Here is a 23,513-nt window from a genome sequence, read left to right as displayed (position 1 = left end):
TAGAATGCAGAGGGCCAGATTGCAATATGAGCAAGCTAAATGTTCAAATGTCGACTAGTATACAGCCACCCAGCTCAACCCAGCCCAGATTGGGGTTGTAATCCTGTATGATGTGTCGCACTTATCTATGGCTGACATCCTTGGTATCAGTTCACACGTGCAGACTATGTTTGTTAGCATTCACCGCACTCCCCAATCTAGGCTGGGTTGAGCTGGGTGGCTGTATACTTACTCAGACCTCCAGATCCTCATCTGGAATACTGTGCCCAGTTCTGGGCACCCCAATTAAAAAAATACATTTACAGACTGGAGCAAGTTCATAGAAGGATGGTGAGCGGTCTACAAATCATGTCCTATGAGGAACGGTTAAAGAATCTGGAAATGTTTAGCTTGCAAAAAAAGAAGGCTGAGAGGAGACTTAATAGCGGTCTACAAGTATCTGAAAGGCTGTCACAGTGCAGAGGGATATATATATATATATATATATGTATATATATATGTATGTGTGTGTGTGTATATACTTCTGTCAGTTTAATTATTGTCTTATGAGTTAGTTAAGAAAAATTAATTATTTCATGACTTTAACAACTGTTATTTTACTGCAAATTTCTCAGTATTTGCGAGACTGTGTCTTATTAAACCATTCTGGCGGCCAGATTTCATAGAGTTGTGTGGAAAGCAATATTTATATTTATTTTGGTAGCAGATTCAGATGGTGCACTTTCAAAGTAGTAAGTAGGATGCTTGGGCAGAAATCCAGCTTCCTTTACCAGAGAATGTATACGCTAATATACAGTATTCTATTTGTCATGGAAAATCGGATGGAAATACGAGCTATTCATTTGAATGAGTGCATGCACACTGGCTTTTTTAATACTCAGACGGACAATCCAAGTAAAGATAATCGTCGGCTTGTTGTATTCTTGTCTGACTTTTGGACGAGAATAGCACATTTTAATGTGCCGTGTTCAGCACATTGGACAGCACACAGGCGGGATGTCCGAGCGCTATCTGATGAAAGTTGCACCCAAAAATCTCGGACACAACTTTTAAATTGCCCAAATGCAAGTAGCCTAAGTATGATTGCATATGATTTTCCTTTTATACTTCAATAATGTAAATCCATCAGACAGAAGATAAGGAATGTAGTAGTAATATAGCAGAAACTTTTTTACATTCAGTATTATATAGAGTATGTGTGACAGTTTCAGGCAAAGAGGAAGGCAGATATTTCTTCACATTCTGTCATAGGTCTGTGCGATGTAATACAAACCAGTTAATAAAATTAACAAGAGACTGGGGCTCCCCTTCAACAAACAAAAAGATCCTGGTGAACGTGCTGGAGATAAATTCATAAAGTGAAAAAATGTGTGACACAAGTACTATTGAACTCCTAAAGCTCTATTCACCTAAAACAATAACTTTTATTGATGCATTAAAAAGTCAATGTTTATTACCAACTACTTGTGATTCTTTTCACAGTCTCACAATGAATAATAAACCCTTGGTATGGATGTATTCATTCCGCACAGTCACAAATTATATCGGAAAAAGATCACAATTAAACTGTGCTGTATCATATGATTAAAACATAATTTAATCCCCTGTGGTGTTACCCTATTCAGGGTGGTTACCCCGCATTCTAAATATTACAATAGTATTTGGGACACAGTAGGTCTTCTTTTATGTAGTAAAAGAGTATGAAAGGCCGAAAAAGGAAACATGTCCTTCCAGTTCAGCCTATAAACCTCCAATGTTGATCTGGAGGAAGGCAAAAAAAGCTAATAAGGTAGAAGCCAATTTTGTCCATTTAAGGGGAAAAATATCCTTTCTTACTCCAATCTGGCAATTGGAATAATCCCTGGCTCAACAACCCTTTTGAAGTTATTAATGATTATAACATATTAACGTATGAAATAAAAGTCATGTTTTAATTGTATGACACAGCACATTTTTTCTGTGACCTTCAACCAGTTGTGTTGAAAACACATAGTGGCAACAAGGCAAAAAATATGAGGAGAGATAGAACCTTCTCCCCGCCAGTAATTATAAATAGGTAGTGATCCAGTTGAGTAAAACTTGAACATGTACTGCTATCCAAGTGGAACATCCAGAGACATTGCTACGCTGATTTTCAGCAATTAAAAATGAAAAGATCCCCTCCCAACATACCTCACTAGTGACCTAGCGTCATCAGGAGTTAGGGGAAAAACTATTTATGTCTGTAGGATTTTGAAAACAGCTAGGCATGCCAGCTTTCCATTCGTCATCTACCTGGATGCGGCAGCTATCTTGCCTGCTAAAAGGGCAATCACGGGCCCACCGTTCACTTAATAAATAAAAGTCCCATAGGTAGATATGATCTAAATCTTTAAGTGCAAATTCAACTTTAAAGCAAATTCATCCTTTTTAGGAACATGCTAGTGGCTATTGCAGTCTAGCGGTACTCATGGGGACGGATGCCGTGTGACTGTTCAACTTACGCTTCTCTCCAGTGTCTAAGCAGTAGTCTAAAGGTGCAGTTAGATGTAATGATTTTTTAAATTGTTAAAACGATCGAAAGTGAACGATGATTGTTCTGTTTAAATGCAGCCAATGACGAAGGAGAATCGTTTGCTTTTTGCTCAGCATTCAGTTTTAGCAAGACTAAAATTATCATTGGCTTGTTAACGTTTCGTTGTGTTTAACGAGAAGTGAACGATTATCAACGATGATCTGCTTAAACAGGCAGCATGAGCGCAAACGAGTTAGCGGTAACGTCACTCGCTCATTAAAATAAGAACTGGCTCATCTAAAAGGGGTATTAGACTATGTTGATGTTTACAATAGACATCAGCATAGTGTAAGTAAACAAGCAGACAAGTAAAACTGGTGACCCCACTCTATTCTTATGCGCTAGATGAACAGAGGAGCCATAGAGGAACAGATGATAGGTGAGTATTAGTTTTTTGTAAGTTAAAGTAAACATTTTGGAGAGCCTATTAAAGTAATATTCCAGGGGAATTAATGAAGTAAATATTATGAGATGTAACAAGTCTTATATTTTATACAATAAGTTGTCTTCAATGCAATAATTAATATCTAATGTAGTAATATCATATTTATGATCTTTCTTCCTACAGTGGTCGGAACGCTGAAGAGATACTATTAATAATGGATGAAGGAGTTGATGTTACAACCGAAGGTAACTCTCTTATTAAAGCAGTATACCAAAGTAGGCTACGTCTCACGCGACTTCTTTTGGAAGGTGGAGCATATATCAACGAAAGCAATGATCGTGGAGAAACACCACTTATGATTGCTTGCAAAACAAAACACGTTGACCATCAAAGCGTCAGCAAAGTTAAAATGATTAAATATCTTCTGGAAAACAATGCAGATCCTAATATTCAAGATAAATTTGGGAAAACAGCTTTAATGCATGCTTGCTTGGAGAATGCCGGATCAGAGGTGGTATCTATGCTTTTAGAGAGTGGTGCTGATCCTAGTCTACAAGACCACACTGGTTTTTCTGCTCTTGTTTATGCAGTCAACTCAGAGGACAAGGAAACTCTCAGGATTCTACTAAATGCTTGCAAGGCCAAGGGAAAAGAGGTTATAATCATTACAACTGATAAGTCTCCATCAGGCAGACAGACTACAAGGCAGTATCTAAATGTCCCACCTTCTCCAGGCATTGATCATAATTCTCCATGTACGTCACCTTCTGAAATTGAGCTAAAGACTTCCCCAACACCAATATCAAATGCTTTTGAAGCAGAAAATGAACTGTTTAACTTTAAAGAGGCTGATACAGCTATTGATTTAAAAGGCTCCTCCGAGCCAGGCTCTCCAACAAAAAAGCCTCATATGATGCATATTGCAGCAAAGTTGCCACTCCTTCAGAGACTGCACTCCGAACCTTGGTTGAAGATCCCTCCATCCCTGCTCCACCAACACAAAGTGTCTTCTCTTCAAGAGGAGCTACAAGATATAACTCCTGAAGAAGAGCTTTCCCTTAAAATGAATGGTTTAGTGTATTCAAAACGTTATTTCACTAGACATCAGAGCATCGATGTGAAAGATACCGCTCATCTTCTAAAAACGCTTGACTCTGGTCCAAGAAAGCTCTCATATGATGAAATACATTCACCAACACTTTATCCTGAAGGAACACCAAACAAGTCCGAAATTCCTGTAGACCAAGACCCTGATTCAGTGCACACAATGTCTGTTTCAAGCCTAAGGAGCATAGTTCAAAGACGAAATTTAGGTGCAAACCATTATAGCTCTGACTCCCAACTCACAAGAAATCATGGACTGGCGACAACAGAGGACAGTAAATCCCTTTTGGAAAAAAAGAAGATGTTTTCTCCTCCATCCTTGCTGTCAGGTTCCAGAGAGTCTCTAGAAAATGTGTCGCTCACAGCATTAGGTAGAAGGAACCATGCCCTTCTGGAGAGGCGTGGATCTGGTGCTTTACTTTTAGATCACATAAGCCAAACTAGACCAGGCTTCCTTCCACCGTTGAATGTGAACCCCCATCCACCTATTCCTGATATCAGTTGCCATAATAAAGTACCTAATGTTATTTTCCCAAGTGCAAAGCCCCTTGTCCCCTCTGCTCCACTCTTTCCAAAAGAGTCAATAAGCAAGAAAATGCTTCTCCGAAGACATTCAATGCACACTGAGCAGATTAAACAACTTGTAAACTTTGAAGAGATTCTTGGCTAAAGAAAGCCTTGAAAGCGCAAGTATTGGGACTATTACCAGTGCTCTCTCTCCAGACAGCACCTGCTTCACAAAACGCTTCAGACCTTTTCTGCAAAGAAAACAGATCAGTTCAGCTTATGCTGGATAAATTATTCAAGCAGTAAAATGTTTGGTAGTTAGCAGTAATCACAGTTTTCTCTACAATATAAATGAATTGCTGCCCTAGATTTGCAGCTTTTTTTCAGCATAGCAGGCTGCAAGGAAGGCAGTATGTATGAAGGGATGATATATTCGGGTTACTGAGACAGAACATGAGAAACCAGAGGATGGATCTTCGGAAACTCAAAGGTTCGGGTTTATGATCGAGGAGTCCGTTTGTGATTATCTGCTTATGAATCACATTACTGCACACAATGTGCTAAGTGATCTAGAGGTTCATTGAGTATTTCTACCAGTGGTATCCATAGAGCATCTCTACCTCTACGGTGAATGCACACATGGGTTTATTGATATAAATATATATATATTTATTCCATGATTGAACTTAATAAGGGACCTACCAAGATGTCTTGTGTTTATTGATGTGGCTTTTAGCAGCCTCAAGAACCTTGGTGACTATTTAAAGGAGAAGTAGAAGTACTTTAAAACTAAGGTGGAGAATGCACAACATATGTTTCATTACAATCTGTTCCGCGGTATTATTAAATAACGTGCCGTATTATATTCTTCAAATGTGGATAGGCTGTAATAGTTCTTACATTCTTGCAAAATACATTTTGAAAGGGTTGTGCATTACTTGATTTACTTACATGGTACAGTTGTGCCTTGGCTTTATTACCAGTGGAATGTATTGGATTGTAGAACAAACTACTTTCCTGGAAAGGCAGATATTTGTTTTCTTTACTTTTGCATGTGGATACATTGATAAAATAAAATGTCCTCTGTTGGCAAGGCAAGGGCTATTTGTAGTGGTCAAGGTAAGGTCAACAGTGTGTATGTTGACAATCATGTTTGTCATCAACCTGTAATACTACAAAATGCTATAACAGCACTGTGAACTTTAAAAAAAGACCAGTCCTTAAAAGCTGCATGTATACTTGGTGCTTCTGTGTGCTACCAAATTACATTTGCAGCAGTTTATTTAAACCAAAGAGAGTAACAAAGGTCAAAGACAAAAAAAAGGTTATGGATACCAAATACATCATCGATATATCTGTACTAGTTTGTTGAAAAGATCATTTATTTATCATTTTACAGCAAAGGTTCGCTTAAATTAGTTTACACGAAAAGTTGAGGCACGTTGCCAATACATTGTATTATTTATCTTGGACCGATCTTGAGTTACAGCCTTGTCTCATACTGAATTCAAAATGTTACCTACTTCAGAGCTGAAATCTTTTAGCTGTTGCTACTTACTTGGAAGACAGCTTGCTGTAATATTTTTCATGCAGGCACTGCTATACAATTATCATATGTTGAAAAACATACGTGTCCAAATTCATTATAGGAAGCTGTTAGAAATGTATCTCTACCTGCCGTTATGGGTGACTGTAACCCATGCATTGGGCAAATCAGTATATTTACAAAATGAATCAAGTTTTTGTGTAAATTATGTTATATAAACTGTAATATATTCAAATATGAATGAATGCTTTAATAAGAGACTCCAACTATAAGTTGTATGGAGTTGAAGTTCTTGTTAAGAGTCAAAACAAAGTTGCAATGGTCTTTGCATTTTTTTGTCAAAGCAAGTAGATCACAGTTAATATATAAGTGAACTGCTAACATAGCGTTACAGAGAATTAGGTTAGAGTTTGTATATAATAATTGACCTTTCTGATCGCATATGTAGAATATTATCTGTAACTGATTTCTCTATTTGTTTTGTATAAATAACAAAGTAACAAGCACTGTGCAAAAAAGGAAAACTAGATTGAGGGAACTCTCCAGGCAAAACAGATCCAGTATGCTCTGCCTAGTGCAAGGTCTGACCGGGTGAGGTATCCCTGTGTCATGCCTCCTCATTTCCTAAAGTAGGTAGTAGTTCCCCTTAATGGGGTAGTGCAGTTGTAAACTACTGATAGCCTATCCCCAGGATTGGCCATCATTAGCAGATCAGTTCAGGTTGGCACCCAGGGACCCCACCATTTAGCTGTTTGCCTGTCCAGTGCACTCATGCATTGAGCTGATTTCTGCAGGAAGCAGACAGCTCCATTCCCACTGCCATGACCCCACTTGGTATTGCATTATGCATATGCATTAAAATGAATGAGAACTTGGTCTGCAATTCCAACTCAGGCCACTGCAGTGGGAACAGAGCTACAGAAATCTGCTCAGTTTACAAGTGCATCATCCTAAGGATCAGCTGCTTGATGGGGTCCCTAGTGATTGTCTTATGCCGATCTGCTATTGATGGCCTATCCTGAGGATAGGCCATCAATACTTTACAACTAGACTATCCCTTTAAGCTAGAGTTTTCCTTGAAATATTTAATGTTAATTTTTCTGAGGCAAATGTATTTATGTTACTTTTAGTCCTATAAGTTATGGGCTTAAAGTAGGTGTCCTGCTGAGTCTGGGGATGTAAGTTTTATACTAGCCTACCCCATTGATTTCCCCAGTGTGAGTGCTGGAAGTGCATTGAGCAACGCTGCTAAGTAGTCCGTCCGTTCTAATTTTATAATGGGCGGACTACTTAACAGAGCTGCAAAACTCCATTGAGCAGCAGCTACCAGCACTAACACTGGGGGAATGACGGGGGAGGTAAGTATAACACTTATATCCCCAGACTAAGCGGTTCTCCTACTTTTATCCCATAAACTTAGTTTATAGGATTAAAAGTAGATGGCAGAGTCTCTAAGAAATGATGTAATCTTATTGATTCTGTTGATACAGGAAAACTTAAAAAAGGTCTAATAGGCTGCAAAGAGTGGCTTTTTTGTATATATTATAGGAATAAAATGAATATTTATTTATTTATTGCTTTACAGTACCTACAATATGTATAGTATTTATGGCTCTATTTTTCTGTAATATTATATTTATTGATCTACGATATTTACGTATTTGTCTACATATTTGTATTATTATCCTGATCATAATTAAGATCTGACCTATTAGTTTGCATTTCATTAGTATTACAAATGGTCATTAGGCTTACCAATTTAGAGCTTAGCCATGCACAGTCTCTCTGTATAGTTCTCTATGTAAAGCATATTAGTGCTTAGACTTAGTGCAATTCCTTAGCTGTGTAGGCTTTATGGAGTATGTGTTTTATGAGCACAATTAATAAAAAAGAAACCTGATTGCTGCTGTTTATAGTTATTGTTAGAACGCGCCTTTTTTCTGCTTGGTCATCTGATAATCAGCATATATGGCCAAACAAAACAGGTCACACCTACTAATGTGATTTTGTTCTTTTACAACGTGCTCCACACTGGATGCTGTCAGACATAAGTGGTTCAGATTTTTATTGAACCAAATAGCACAAATTCCAAAGTGATTTGTCTATAAGTGGCTAAAAACCTATAGATGGACATCACAGTATTATACTAGTACAAGTATTTCTATATATATGTAGCAAACAAACAGAATGCACTTAAAAGCTTTAGAAATGACAGCACTACATTGAATTGAACTTGTTCTGTATTGGAAGGTAAAGATACAAGATATTTTGTTAAAAGAAAGATTATATATTTTAAAGTATGAATGCTTTATTAATAAGGAAATTGAGAATTTTCAAAGCTGTAAAGATTATCAGCCCGCTCTGACAAATGGAACGGGCTGATCATCTTTACAGCTGTATCTCTGCTGACTCCATCGACTTTTCCCTTTTTCTTCTAGACTCCCATGATCACCCACTCCACCTCTCATTACATATGGAGCCTGATATTAGTCTTATGTCAAGTAGGCGGTTTCTACCATTCTGTGTCAATGGCTAATATCATGTTGAATTGACAGTAGCTGGTATAGACCATCCACTTGAATAGTGTATGTAATGGTAGCCAGTGCAGACGAATGGCTTATCTAGTAGAAAAAGGAAGATGATGGAGGGGATGCAGCTGTTAAGGTATGTAGATGATCCATTTGTCAGGGGACGTGACAGATCTTCTTTAAAGGCTAAGGAAACCTTTGTGCATGAAAAATAAATACACACATAACTTACTAAGTCACTGCAGAAAAAAAATGATGTTTTTGCATTGAGTTTTTCTTCTCATTCATTTAAAAAGCATCATACTTGGTTCACAGGCTGTCCTACATTTTAGTTCCTGGCTGGGGTAAAGATTGGCTCTCTCTTTCTCACGAATGCACATAAGCTCAGCTTCCCCTCCCCTAATCTCTTTCAGAGGCTGTGTAGCATAAGCACACTCACTCAATACTACACAGCTGTCTCTCATTCTTTGAGTATCTGCTGTCCAGTTCCAGATCACAGCTGATAATAGCAGGAAATTCACCTGCCCTGAATTATAGCCCTCTGTAATAGTAGCTTTCTCTACTCTCTGTCCTCCTGATCTCCTCTACCATCCCCTTGCACTGTCATACAGCCCTATTGTAAGAGCTCAGTTGGAAGGCATTGAATTCAAAATCACAGTAGACTGACAGAATTTGCTAAAATTTCGCTCTTCCAGTCTGCAGTGCCTTGGAAAACTATACAAACATGGAAATTAAACAATCAGAAATTTTTAATGAAAACCAATTACAGAAAGCCTTCATGTCCAAAAACATATTGACTAAAAAAATAAAAGAGCACAAAGGTGCATATAGCCTTTAAAGGAGAAAAAAAATCACTAACTGCTTGCTGATAAGGAATGTTAAGTTAAAAGAACACTCCACCATAATTTACGCATTATATTATGTCTAGTGCACATCCTAAGGGGGTTCTGCAAGACCCAAGGATCATGTCTTTGGTGTTCTTTAAATCCCAGTGTGAGGCCTTGCACTTGGAATAAAACAGTTTATGTGTTTTGCTCGGAGGGTTCTTTTAATTTTAGTCAGGTTTACTTGTTTTGCTTAGTGGACTGTCTATATACGCCACTGTTACCTGTAATAGAATTTGAGTAGAAGAAAATTGCTCTCTCATTAATGGGCAGTGTTCTACATGAACACTTTTTCTTTAGTTTTTGGACCATGTACTTTGTAGTAAAGCTATGTACAGGGTAAGCAAAAAAAAACAAGAACACGAACCCCTTTGTACTTTAATTTGTATTTATAATGGCAGCTTTCTAAATGATAGAAGGGTAGAGTAGTGTACATTAGGACATATTCATTGATCTAACATATAGCTTCTTTGATTAGATCCGTGTTTATAATCACTCTATATATAGACCTGGTGAACAAACTGTATTATACCCTGATATGGCATGGGTCTGAAAATACATAACAATGCGTTCATGTCTATAATGACAGTTCCTTTATATGTATATAGTAAATGACATGTAACATGTTTTGAATATTGTTGCGTTTATTGCTTTGCTCTAGTAATCGGAGAAGCAAACACCTGCTTTACGCCCTCACTGTGTGAGTGACCGACCTACTGTTGTCTAGTAAAATCTTTAAAAGGAACTTATGTTTAAAAATCTATTATATATAAGTATGGTCATGTGATCTGCTATTATTATTACAATTACATTTTCCTGAGTTCTTTTGTGCTTTTATTGATAGATACAATTTATAATAAATCTGAGGCAGTTGTGCATCACTTTACACACATACACAAAATTACATAAATTACAAATTTCTACACAGCACATTACACACACATCTCTGCTATATGGTACATCCATTATGATCCCCACTCATCACACACACAGCTCTACTACATCCATCTTGATTCCCACAGAAGACAAACATAGCTTGGCTCCTCCCACAGCAGTGATGTCACCGCAGGTCCTTTAGCTCACCGGATTTCTCTGGTGGTGGTGGTAGTTCGGTGCCTTCTGTCAGGACCACAGAGTTGTGTCTTCTGAGATAATACTGGCTTACTTGTATTCTCAATTTGTTATTTTTGTCCTCCTCTTCCAAGAGCTCTAACTGTGCTGTTCTTCTGTCTGTCAGGCTTGGTGCTTTATATATGTTGTAGGACCTGTGATGATGTCACCATAGGCGGAGCATCAGTAGAACCCACATACAGTCTACCAATCTGCAGAATGGCTCCTCCCACAGCAGTGTCGTCACCATAGGTCCTTTAGCTCACCAGATCTCTGTGGTGGTAGTACATAAATGTGTTCTGTCAGAACCGCTGAGTTGTGTCTTCTGAGATAATAACGAGTTGTATTCTCATTTTTGTTATTTTTGTCCTGCCTTCCAAGAGCCGCAACTGTGTCATTTTCCTGTCTTTCAGGCTCTGTGTTTTATATATCCTATAGGACCTGCGATTATGTCAACAAGGAGTGGAGCATGAGAATAACCCACATACAGTACTTTCTACCAAACTGCAGCAGGGGGCGGAGTGATTATGTTACCAGGGGCGGAGCATGAAAAGCACTCACATACATACTCACTGACAAGTGGTCGTTAGTAGTTTGATTAGCGAACTTGCTGTGGTTGAACATGCATGCTGTTGCTCCATTGATCTCTATGGAACTGCTGGAGAAAGCCAAGTGCTGTACTCATGTTCTCTTCAGATTGAGGATAAGTTTAAAACTTTGCACAACCCCTTTGTCAACATTTTTCCTCACAGGTGCTCTCCTACCATGAGGCAACCTGAGCCTGACACCTCAGGCAGCAGTCTGAAACAACTCTGACGGGTGGTGCTAAGTAGGTCACTGGCCCAGCAGGTAATTAAGTCCAGTATTTATTTTTTAACAGCCATATTAATGGCTGGTACAAAATAACTGTCAGTTGCCAGCCAGCTGAGCAGCAACCTGATAGCATCAAACATTTAACTCATGTCTTTAGCTCCGGTCCAGAGACCACTGCTGCTGTAATCAAACTGTAACCCCTGACCTCTCCCCTGACCATCTGTGTTCCTGCATTCAGACTCCATCCTATATGCAGTTCAGCTGCCGGGTGGCCTTAATACAGGCGCCAATATGAGGGTCACTATAACTACTGGAGACACTAACAGGAACACTATTACTACTGGGAGGACTATAGTGTCACTATTACTACTGGGCCAACTATGGGGGCTACCATAACTACTGGGACCACTACGGGTGTCACTATAACTACTGTGGCCACTAACGGGGTTACTATTAGCACTGAGACCACTAATTGGGTCACTATTAGTACTGGGGACACTACGGTGTCAGCATTACTACTGTGGATACTAAAGGGGTCAATATTACTACTGGGACAACTTTTAGGGTCACTATTAGAGATGAGCGAACACGTTCGGCTCCGCCCCTTTTTCGCCCGAACACCGAACTTTGCGAACACTTCAGTGTTCGGGCGAAAAAGTTCGGGGGCCGCCGTGGCAGCGCGGGGGGGTGCGGCGGGGAGTGGGGGGGAGAGGGAGAGAGAGAGGGCTCCCCCCTGTTCCCCGCTACTGCCGCCCGCGCCGCCGCGCATCTCCCCGCCCCCCGGCGGCACCCGGACACTTACGCGCGAACACTGCAGTGTTCGGCAAAGCCGGTGTCCGGGTGCGGATGTGTCCGTAACGGACACGTTCGCTCATCCCTAGTCACTATTACTACTGGGGCCATTAAGTGGGCTACTTTTCGTATTGAGGCACTCATGGGAGATACTTATTATTGAGGCAACCATTACTCTGTTACTTTAGACAAGACTCAATGGTTCAATTATGTGTTGAGCATCTTGTGTATTGGTGCTTTCAATGCCTATAAAATGAGTGTTTTTTTTTGCAAGGGTGGGTGGGACCGTTTCAAACTTCACAGAAAGGCTTGGGGCACCCCTGTTGCCTCCTGTAACATGTTATGTATATTTTTGCATGTCCTCACTGTATCTTGGAACCAAAAACACTTTGGATGGGGCTTATTTACTATTCAAAGTACAACAGTTTTCAAATTATGCCAGAAAACTGTCCTACATATATGCGCCACGTTTATAATCTGTTTTTAGGCACTTTTGGACAGTTTTTCTGCCTTGTCCAAAAAAGGGACATTGCTAAAATTTAGACGCAATATTAGGCGTAAAGTAAGTCAACTAATAAGTGTTCTATACTTAGACTAGACAGTCTTAAAGGGGTTGTCCCGCGAAAGCAACCGGTGTTAAGCACTTCTGTATGGCCATATTAATGCACTTTGTAATATACATCGTGCATTAAATATTGGCCATACGGAAGTTATACACTTACCCCATCTCCATGGCGCCGACCGAAGCCTTCTTCTCCCTCGATTAGACGCGCTTGCGCAGTCTCCTCTTCTGTTCTGTGGAATGGGGCCGCTCCGGCGTGCTCGCGCCGCACAGGTCTTCTGCGCAGAAGACCTGTGCGGTGCGAGCACGCCGGAGCGGCCCCATTCCACAGAACAGAAGAGGAGACTGCGCAAGCGCGTCTAATCGAGGGAGAAGAAGGCTTCGGTCGGCGCCATGGAGACGGGGATGCCAACATCGGAGGGGGTAAGTGTATAACTTCTGTATGGCCAATATTTAATGCACGATGTATATTACAAAGTGCATTAATATGGCAATACAGAAGTACTTAATCCCACTTGCTTTCGCGGGACAACCCCTTTAAGATTTATCATTCATTGATAAATCTGGCACATTTTATGACTGTCAAGTCTAAATTTACACTAACTTTTAGACAGTATAGGTAAACAAACCCCTTTGTGTTATAACAAAACTGTTGCTTGTGAACAGGTCTGAATGTATTACATAATCCTACCGGTGAGACAAATACTGCAATATTGATCTGATATTATTCCCTGCAGATTGCTGTATTGTGGAAACAGAGAAAGTTATATGTAGCTTCATTGTGAACCCGAACAGAAGTCTTTTTGTGTTTGTGATATTAATCCTTAATCTTTGTAACACAGTATATTGCATTCTGAAAGTAGCAGAACAACAGCCCTTGGTATTTTCTGTATATAAATCAGGATTATCTAAATACAAGCTGATATATCACTGCTATTTTCCATATGCAGATGTTATATTTCACATGGTGTTATATCATTTGCACATGTGGATACTTTGAATTAATTTAATATTTCTAGAAGAGCACAATAATATAAGATCAAGGCCTCCTACCTGACAAAACCATGTGCATGAAGCATGCATTGTATGCTATAATGTGAAACCTATACAATTCAAAGCAGCTAATTTTTCTGCCTTGACTTGCACTATAATAGAATGGCATGGGAATATTGTTGTACCTCTAAGTCACATATAACGAAGTACTGTCATTTCATTTTTACCAATTTACATTAGCGTTTCGAACTTTAGTACAACCTGGAGTTTTAGTCACATTGAGTTGTACAAATTGTGAGCAACAGTCACTTATCCAAAGACAGCCTCTAGCCCTGGCCGTATACCGAAACACTGTGTAATGAAATCTATTCCACTCTATTGCGGATAGATTCTAATATTGTTCCACGTCAATCACATCTGTGCAGGAGTTATTAGCTTGCCATACAACTATATTTCTGGGCACAGAGGTGACATGTCATAAAATGGTTATAGTCTTGGCTACATTTGATACACTGGATACATCTACTGCATTATTTTTGGAGCAATGATGAAACAGAAGCATAGATATCTATATTTTGAACTACTACGGTGTTTCTTTTTATAGCCAGCATTATATTAGGGTCTGATGTACAGATCATATTCACTGAATCCTGATACAGTTTTGCTTTTAAGAAACAAGGTGTCAGAATATTCTTAAAGAATGAATTGAAGTTTGAAGACAATTTGAGAAAACTAATGTTTGTGAAATGCTTTACAAAGAATGAACACTGTTTAACCCAATTATATAAAGATATCTAGTCAATGTACAAATAAAGATGCATTTTGTGGTATTTTATGTTGTGTTTTTCTTATGACTGGAAAATCTAAACTAACAAAATAATGCAATTGACTGATAACTGATTGGCTAATGAGGGACCTTTCATACAGGACACAGTGCAGGTGCTGATTTTGTCAATGAGTGTGTATTTTTTTGCGTTTTTAACTGCTGAATGCGTTCTGCAGAACATTTTCTTGAGTTTTTTGCACAGACTTTAATTGCAGAATTATGTCTCCTGTATGTTTGAAATCTGCAACAACAATTCTGCAAGATGTCCTTAATTCTACAGCAGAAAGGTTTTCCACAGAATTTAATCTTGCGGTTTACAAGTAAAGATGTGCAGATTTTAACAGATGCAGAACTCAAGGCCCATAGGGATTACATTGTGATGCACAAATTTACGCACAGACAAATTCAGTCTCATTTGAAAGGTCCCTGATGGTGACATTATATCCAGATAATGCAAAAAAAAATCAAAGAAAGATAGCACATGCAAACAAAGTGAAATGAATGAATACTTGTACACTGCTGTGGCAGCAGTGCAAAAGCCAATAGTCAGAAAAGATGCAACATGAAAGTGCTAAAAAAATATGCAAACATTGAATATATGAATTTTGAATTGCATTATTGCTATATTTGCTTTGTATATAAATTTGAAGCTCTTAGTATACATTCCGATTAACTTGTATGAGCCCATCTTTACTGACATCTAGACCTATCCAAATGGAACCCTATACTAAATACAATTACCGCATTTGGGTTTAGGCCTCCAAAATTAACTCAAGGTAGGTAGGATCCAGCCATTGTCTGCTGTGTTTAAAAACAGACCAATACCCAAGCGAGGTATGTCTATTCATTGCAGCTACCATAAAGCTTGTACACACATGTGTGCCTTTGATAAGGCCATGCCCACAAATGTCTATTTAGCAATAAGTACTGTATTTTTTGCTCTAGAAGACACACTTTTTTCCCCCCAAAGTGAGGAGGGGGAGTCAGTGCGTCTTATAGAGTAAATGTGCCAAAATTCAGATCTTGTCGGCAACTGTGTAAAAAGGATCGCACGTCCTTATCACACAGCTACCGGCCAGATCCACTCCATAACAGGGTGGGGAGGAAAGCTGTCTATACGTACAGCTGATTTGTTGAGGTGGGGGAGCAGCAGCAGTTCCTGATGGCGCTCACCAATCAGCAGTATGTATGGGCGGCTATCCTCCTCTGCTACAGAACAGACCCGGCTGACAGCTGTGTGGTGAGAAGAACCAGTGAGCTTCATTGATTGGTGGCACAGTGCTTCAATTGGTGGCACAGGGCTTCAGGATGCTTCAATCAGACCAACAGAATTGTAAGTCATGTGTATAGTTGTAAGTGATTGTGACTTAAAAGTGTAGTGTATAAAATGAATGCACATGTAAACCTCCTCAATTTTTGTATGTTTGTTCATTTGCATTGGTAAAATGAACATAACTTTAGTGTCCGTTTCACAAGAGTCCCATTGTAAGAAGAACACCAAAGTGGTGCTCATTTCACTAATGACCGTGAACAGTTCTAATTGGAATTACTGATCTGCCCATATAATGCATGGACATACTGGGTCCTTATTATATGAGATCTTCATTCTGAGGTGGTACTATTGCTATTTACTCCTCCTTTAATACCTCCCTCACTGCCTGGTCTGGGGGAGTTCAAAATATATTGTTTTTCCTATTTTCCTCCTCTAGAACCTAGGTAGGAGACAAAAAGAACATACAAACCATGTCTTGGTCAAATTTGAGCCTAGAATCCTTGTGCTGCAGGGCACCAGTGCTAACCACTGAGCCACTAAACTTCTTCTTCTTTCTTCCTCCTCCTGCTTCTTCCTCCAGAGGAGGAGAAGAAGAGGAATAAGGAGAAGGTATTCTCCTCCTACTCTTCTCCCACCTACTACTTCTCATCCTTCTCCTATTCTTTCTCCTTATCATTATCTTTCTCCTTCTTCTTCACTCTCTACTTCTTCTCCTCCTCCTTGGAGGAGGAAGAACCAAGAGGAAGATGTAGGAGGCAGCAGCACAGAGGAAGCAGTGAATGCTCCCAATGCCACCATGACTATGCTACCCTCTCTCATCTGCACAAATGTTCAAATCTGACTGAGGGCAATAGCTATATGGAGTTTGTATTTCTTATTATTATTTATCTCCTTCTTCTCCTCATCTGGGGGAGGTAAAAAGAAGGGGGTGACTTAGTGATTAACACTGTTGCCTTGTAGTGCTGGAGTCCAAGGAAGTTGACCTTGGTCAGATTTGAACCTAGGACCTCATCACTTAACCTGAGCCACATCCATTGCCTATTTTAGAGCTTTTAAAAGGTGCTGAATACCAGTCTTTGGGGGGTTTTTTATGAACTTCTAGTTTGGCAGACCAATTTTTGGCAATGTTCTACCCAAAATAGGGTTCTATTGATTCAATTTGCTGAACACCACTCCTTCTCACAGACAGCTGCCTATATTCCCTCTCACAGTGACTGCTCCCAATGACACCATGACTATGCTACCCTCTCTCATATAGACTACTCTGCTACACAGACCTGCTTCCCATGCCCTCCTTTCTCACATAGCTTTTCCAGATAAGGCATTTTGTGTCTGTAGTGCCTGTGGAGGAATTCAATCTAATAGCAAATACATCCCGGCACTACAGACACTACAGACACTGAGATAACTTGCAGTAAAGTTAGTTTCTTTCATACGGACATGAAGGATGCAAATGTACAGCATGTCCAATAGCGGATGCATTTTTGCCGGACCACAGCCTTTTTCAACTGCAAACAGCTGCCATATCATATAGACTGCTCCCCATGCCCCTTCTCTTACACAAACTGCTCCCCATGCCACAATCTCTAACAAAGTTATCCCTGTCGATATATCTGTTTGTTATTTTGTTGTATGGGGAATCCATTTTTGAAAAAAAACCCACTTGGACAACCCCTTTAAGCTTGGTGGTCCTCAGCATCTACTGGTGGACAGCCTCAAGGGGCACGTGTTCCCCTTGGCCCAGTCGACCTCTACTTAATGAAATAGCTGTGGGCCAGAGGTTCAGGCTAATATGCTTGTAATCCAAGGTACAGGCCCTGGATCTAAATGCTTATCAACGCCTTGGAAACACTGTTTAAACCATTTTATGATACCATGTGACATTTTTACCAAGGGCAACATTTCACAAAAAGCCTCTTTACAGTATGACAGGTGAGTGATGTGTAATTGCCCTTTCACCAATTTTTGCTCATCATTTAGCAATTTTATTTCTGGGCCATTAACAGTTAAGAAATTATGCATATTATACATCTGCTACCAATGGAAATGTAGCCTGAATTCTTGTGTTTCTAAGTGCTGCCCAAGCAGTCGCTTCATTTTCCGCTATGTTTTGCAGGTGTTGAGATAACGTCAAGTAGGTTCTATTGAACATTAAGTACAGAGACTTATCTATCCCAATGGCACAAAGAATTTGGGATTGAGACAGCTGGTTGGTGATTTTTTAATAGTCTGAGGATAATTGCCTCTAAAGATTAGTTTCTCTGCAACAATACTGTATTTTTCTTATGACAGAAATCTGCATTTTAATGAAAACAGCAGGAAAGGCAGGAACATTTATTTTGTATTATATAATTACAGTTGCAGTATAGTTTTTTTTTACTACAGTCCTCAACATTTCTGACACATCCAAAAGTAGAAAAATGAGAACGTCGGACATTGGCATGAACTTGACCAAAGTCACTGAAGAACTTGAAAGCATCGCTTGAAAATCTCCACTCATGGCTTCTTCACACGGGTGTATTTGTGTGTATTTTTGCACACGCCAGAGTTGCGTGTACGAAATGCAAAGAACAGAACCTATTAATTTCAATGGGTTAATCCATTGATTAATTCGCTTTTTTTGCATGCACATTTCTTGCATGTGCAAAAAAAAAAGACCATGCTCTGTGTTGTGCAAAATTGCACACCAAAGGGCTCTATAGAAGTCTATGGGTGGGGGTGGGGGGTGCAAATGGACATACAATATGCAACGGTAGGCGTGAAATACTGTGCAAAACCGCAGGGAAAGGAACACATCTGGACCTCATTAGGCTAAATAGCCTTTTAAATCGGTACAGGTGTGTCCCGCGCCCAAGTGAACAGACCCTTTATGCGCAAAAAAGAACAATGCGCAAACATGCGCTAAAGCCCGGTTCGTAGCGTAAATATGTTGTGCTGAAGCATGCGCGATTGCACATACATCTGTGTGAAGGAGCCCTGGCATTTTTGCAGAATGAACATTGTTTTTGCTCGTGCATCAGCGTATTTTACTGTACTTTTTCTTCGCAACGCATGTGCATTTGTGTGCGGCAAAAAAATATACACCAATTGAAATGGCTAATTGGCCTTATGAGTTCCAGGTGTGTTCTTTTTCCTGTGCAATTAAGCAGTTTTTCACACATCTCCTAGCGTATTTTGCCCATACCCCCCCCCCCCCCATTGACTTCTACAGGACCTTTTGGTGTGTAAATACGCAGAAAAATAGAGCATGCTGGGTTATTTTAATTTTTTTGCTCAACTGAAATGTGCAGGAGAAATTTGTGCACGTGAACAAAACCATTGACATTAATAGGTTCTATTGTTCGCATATTGCATGTGCATGAATTCGCTCATGTCAACCTGGCTTAAGAGATGAAGGTGAAGAGTGTTCAGAATGGGTCACTTCATTCTAATGATCATGGAGGATTGGACGATCAACAATGCTGTCTTTTACATGGACAAATAAAGAAGGCTGTCAGTTCTGGAGAACCTCACATATAAAAGTGTAATATTATTCCACACCCAGTCAAATGAATGGGCAACCAAGTAATACTGTACATTGTCATGCCAAGGAGCTACTTTATTTTTTGGCTCTCCACTCTGTAGACTTTTTTTAGATAGCAATTTGCAAGACATGGTAAAGGAAGTCTGTCATTGGCTATAAAGCCTGATTTTCTCAGCTGGCGAAACTAATAACATTCTTTCAGCTGGTATCCTGCTGAGGCTTTCCAGCGGGAAACCAGCTGAAAGCCCCGAGAAGAAAGAAGCTGTATGCAGAAGACAGCGCTCCAGCTGTCTTCTGCATACCCCACTCGAAGCGCTCAGCTGTATAACAGCTGAGTGCTCCGAGAACACAGCAGTTCTATACAGAAGACAGCACTCCCGCTGACTTCTGTATACAGCGACTTAAGAGCTTATGCAAAGTGAGTGCTCAGAACTGTCACTCAAACTGCCCTTTGAGTGAATTCTGAGTGATCATCTTGCCGTATAAAAGCACACAACTATTATCGCTCAAAATTCAGCCTTCACTGAGAAATCACTTTTTTGCCACATTGTGTGCTAATAAGCTGTAGACTGTGCGATGGGAAAACTGGTAGCTCATACAGGCCCTGGCTTTTCTCTGAGTCCTCTACAGCCTCTTACCTTGCCTAAAGGGGTACTTCCATGTTGGCGCTTGATGGCTGGAGCCTATGGAAAGAGCCATGTGCTTAGTGCAGTGCTGTTTCCATAGGTTTCATTGAAGTGAATGGGAGTTACATTGTCTCCATAGCTCCTATATACTTCAATGAGAGCTATGGAAACAGCGCTAAGTGCTCGTTTCTTTCCGACAGGTGGTCAAAAACAAAGCTTCCATGTTTTCCCAACTCAACTATGAAAAGCCTAGATGGGAATATCCTTTTAATTATTGACATTTACACGCTGGAGAAGACTGAGAAGAAAGCCAAAACCAGTACGAGCTGCAAGACTGCCCATTAAATGGTATGCAGCACATAAGTATACACCATGCGGTGTAGCAAGGTAGTGATTTCTCTGTGAAGGCTGCATTACCAAGTATACACTATCCTACCAAACGTATTGGGACCCCCTTATCAGTAGAATGGATTGTGTTTTATTAGCATGTCACGTATCTTAAACCATGCTACGTAAGATGCAGACCCTTGGAGGTGTAAGCTATAGTTTGTGAGAGGAACTGCACACTTTTGGATATATGGCTTTGGCCACTGCATATAAGCTGTCCATCACAAACTGATATGGATTGGCCCATCTACAATAATGCAAGGAACGTCATTATTGGGTAGTTGAGCAATGGAAGAAAGTTCTATAAAACGACGCTACTCTATCTTCAAATCTGATGGATCCATCTGGGTGTGGAGGAAGCCTAGTGTACTATGCCAACTGTTAAGTATGGCGGAAATTCTGTTATAGTCTGGAGATATTTTACATGGCATGGTCTCAGTATGTTGGTTGTAGTGGCAAGAACCATGAACATGGAGGTGTAGCTTAGCTTTTTTGACAATATTGTGCTGCCAACAATGTGGCAATACTCTGGGAATGGTCAGCAATACTGCCAGCAAGACTATGCACTTTGTCATAAATCCAACAGTTTTATGTTCGTTTGAGGTTATGGATGTTCCATGATTGGACTCGACTGCACAGAGTCCCGACCCTACTGAACATCTTTGGGACAAACTAGAACACTGGTTCAGAAAATATGAACAGTGTCTATCTTCTTTGAGAGAAGTTTCTAGATATTTTCAGGATGAATTGGGGGAAATAATAACTGAAGTGTGTTAGATGTTAGTAGAAAGTATGCCACGGAGAGTATCCAATGTCATTAGGTCCAAAGTAGAATCCACACAGTATTAACATATGGAAATAAATACTACTTTTGATTCTTGTTCAGTTGTCCAGTGACTTCTGGTAGGATAGTGTATATAAGATATGATCACACTTCTCTTCTTGAATATGTAATGAAAGACTTCCTCCAAGCTCCATCCTTGGTCTGAGCAGCAACATCCACAAGACATTTTGGAAACTCCCATTTTGAGAAACATTTACATACTTCCTGTACTCCACTGAGATCTGTTTCACAAAATATCAGGAGAAAAAATGGAGTAGTGGTGAGATGTGCTCTAGAACATCTCCATGCTCTAGTGCATTACTGGGAGAGCCCCTTTGTTGTGTCTGGATGAGATGGACCCTGGGCTGTTTAGAAAATGTGAGCTCAAATAGGTAAAAAAAAAGTTCACTAACGAAAAGGTACATATAAATACTTTTATAACATTAGCTGTAGTACATAGTAACTGCCACATCTGCTACAGTATATCAATATAGAAATATATTAAAAGTTCCATCCATACTGCTTAGATATGGAAGTATCAGCCAAGATGGTCAGATGAGTGTTTTAGCTCAGCGTTTATAACATGAGCTAAAATGAACACTGTATGCTCTACTTTTGGCGCTGCAGCGCATTTTTAATGCCATGCATTGCCCATTGAAATGAATGGGGTTTGTTAAAAACTGGTGTTAAAAACAGCGTAAAACACTGTGTATACCGTTTTTAGCACAACTTACTATGCCACTGGGAAAGGGGGGGAAATAGTGATTTCATCATCTTGCTTTACCTGCGTTGTTATTGCACAAAATTTTGATGATGTCATGTTGAGTGTTAATAAAGTTATTATGTTGAATTATGCTTGGATGACCAGTTCCTCGTTTGTCCTGGACGCTACCAGTTTCCCTGAATTTCTGAATCAGTTTCATGCACTCACTGGCTGTCTTGAAAGCCTAGGCTATCTCATGTGAACTTCTGTTACTACTATCAGAATGATTTCATTTCAACTCTGTCCTGAATAGTTAATAGTATCATCTGGTACCTGAAAATTCATGCGATTAGTGTTTTCCATAACACATAATTCAAGTTATCAACTCTATTAATCAACATTCCATCATTTAACACTCAAATATAATTGCACGTATTGAAAAAATGACTACACCTACCAATTTCTGATGAAATTCTACCCTTAAATTTTGTATCAAATGACCCCTTTCCATTGAAGTTCCTTGGCTGTCACCAAGATGGACAACAGGCACCACTATAGTCCCAAAAAGTTTTCTCCTACCCATCTAAGTGTTGTACAAAGTATCCTACTTGTAATTTCTTTGGTAAGCGTGGGAAGTGGACTTTTTGTAGCACCAGCCAGTTGGTTACTAAGCTAGTCCAGAAGTTATAGAGGACAGGTTGGATGAAAATAACCCAACAGCAGTACCAGGTTTTAGATTTCTTAGTAGTCAGCAACCCTTAGATTCAAGTATGGATCTGAGAGTCACATGATATCTACACTATGTTGACAAACGTATTGGAACATACAGTACAGTGTTGGGTCACTTTTGGCCTCCATGACTGCAATGGTGTGCTTTTCAGCAATTCCAATAGATGTGTGGAGGGAATTGCCTCCATTCCTCTAGGAGAACTTCAGACAGTGATGCGGGGAATGATAGTAATGTATACATGGATACATCATTCTAGTTTGTTCCAAAGAAGTTCAATAGGATTGAGATCCAGACTTTGGGTTGTCTAATGAAGTTTGCAGACATTCTGTTCCTCAAACCAAACATCAATACTGCCCGCTGTATGACATGGTTCTCAGTCCTGTTGGTAGAGACACAGAGTTGTACCAAAGTATTGCACAGAACAGGTAATGACGCATTGCCCAGAATGTCTCTGTACCTATTGGCATTGAGGGTGGACTTCTCTATAATCAATGGCCCAAGTCCTTCCCAGCAGATATACCCTCCATCATAACAGAACTTTCTCCAAAATTCACTGTTAGGATGATGCAGTTGTGCAGAAACTTCTCTTCAGGCGACCGCTATACCATAAGCCATGCGATCAGGAGATGGTATACTGTGATTCAGCTGTCCACAGCACCTGCTTCTGCTCACAGTCCAAGATCGATGCTGCAAGCATCATCGCAGAAGACTCTGTGAATTCATTGCTGTGATGTTGGGCATGTGTACAGCCACTCGTCCATGGTGACCCTTCGCATGTAGTTCCCTACAAATGGTTCTGGTGCTAATGGATGTTTCAATAGCCCACAAGACTTTCCTAGTAAGT

General features: G+C 39.9%; 1 protein-coding gene across 1 annotated transcript in view; it reads left to right on the top strand.

Moving 5' to 3' along the window:
- ANKRD34B (ankyrin repeat domain 34B) overlaps positions 1-4,713 on the top strand; it is a 64,212-nt gene extending 59,499 nt beyond the window's left edge. Inside the window, exon 2 of the mRNA XM_066601892.1 lies at positions 3,123-4,713. Coding sequence (XP_066457989.1) covers positions 3,154-4,713 — 1,560 coding nt within the window. The 5' untranslated portion in view covers positions 3,123-3,153. The remainder of the gene's footprint in view (positions 1-3,122) is intronic.
- Positions 4,714-23,513: the final 18,800 nt, after the last annotated feature.

Source organism: Eleutherodactylus coqui, chromosome 5 (assembly GCF_035609145.1).
Source record: "Eleutherodactylus coqui strain aEleCoq1 chromosome 5, aEleCoq1.hap1, whole genome shotgun sequence".
NCBI lineage: Eukaryota > Metazoa > Chordata > Amphibia > Anura > Eleutherodactylidae > Eleutherodactylus > Eleutherodactylus coqui.
Note: the sequence above shows the minus strand (reverse complement) of the source record. Positions and strands in the feature narration are given on the sequence as shown.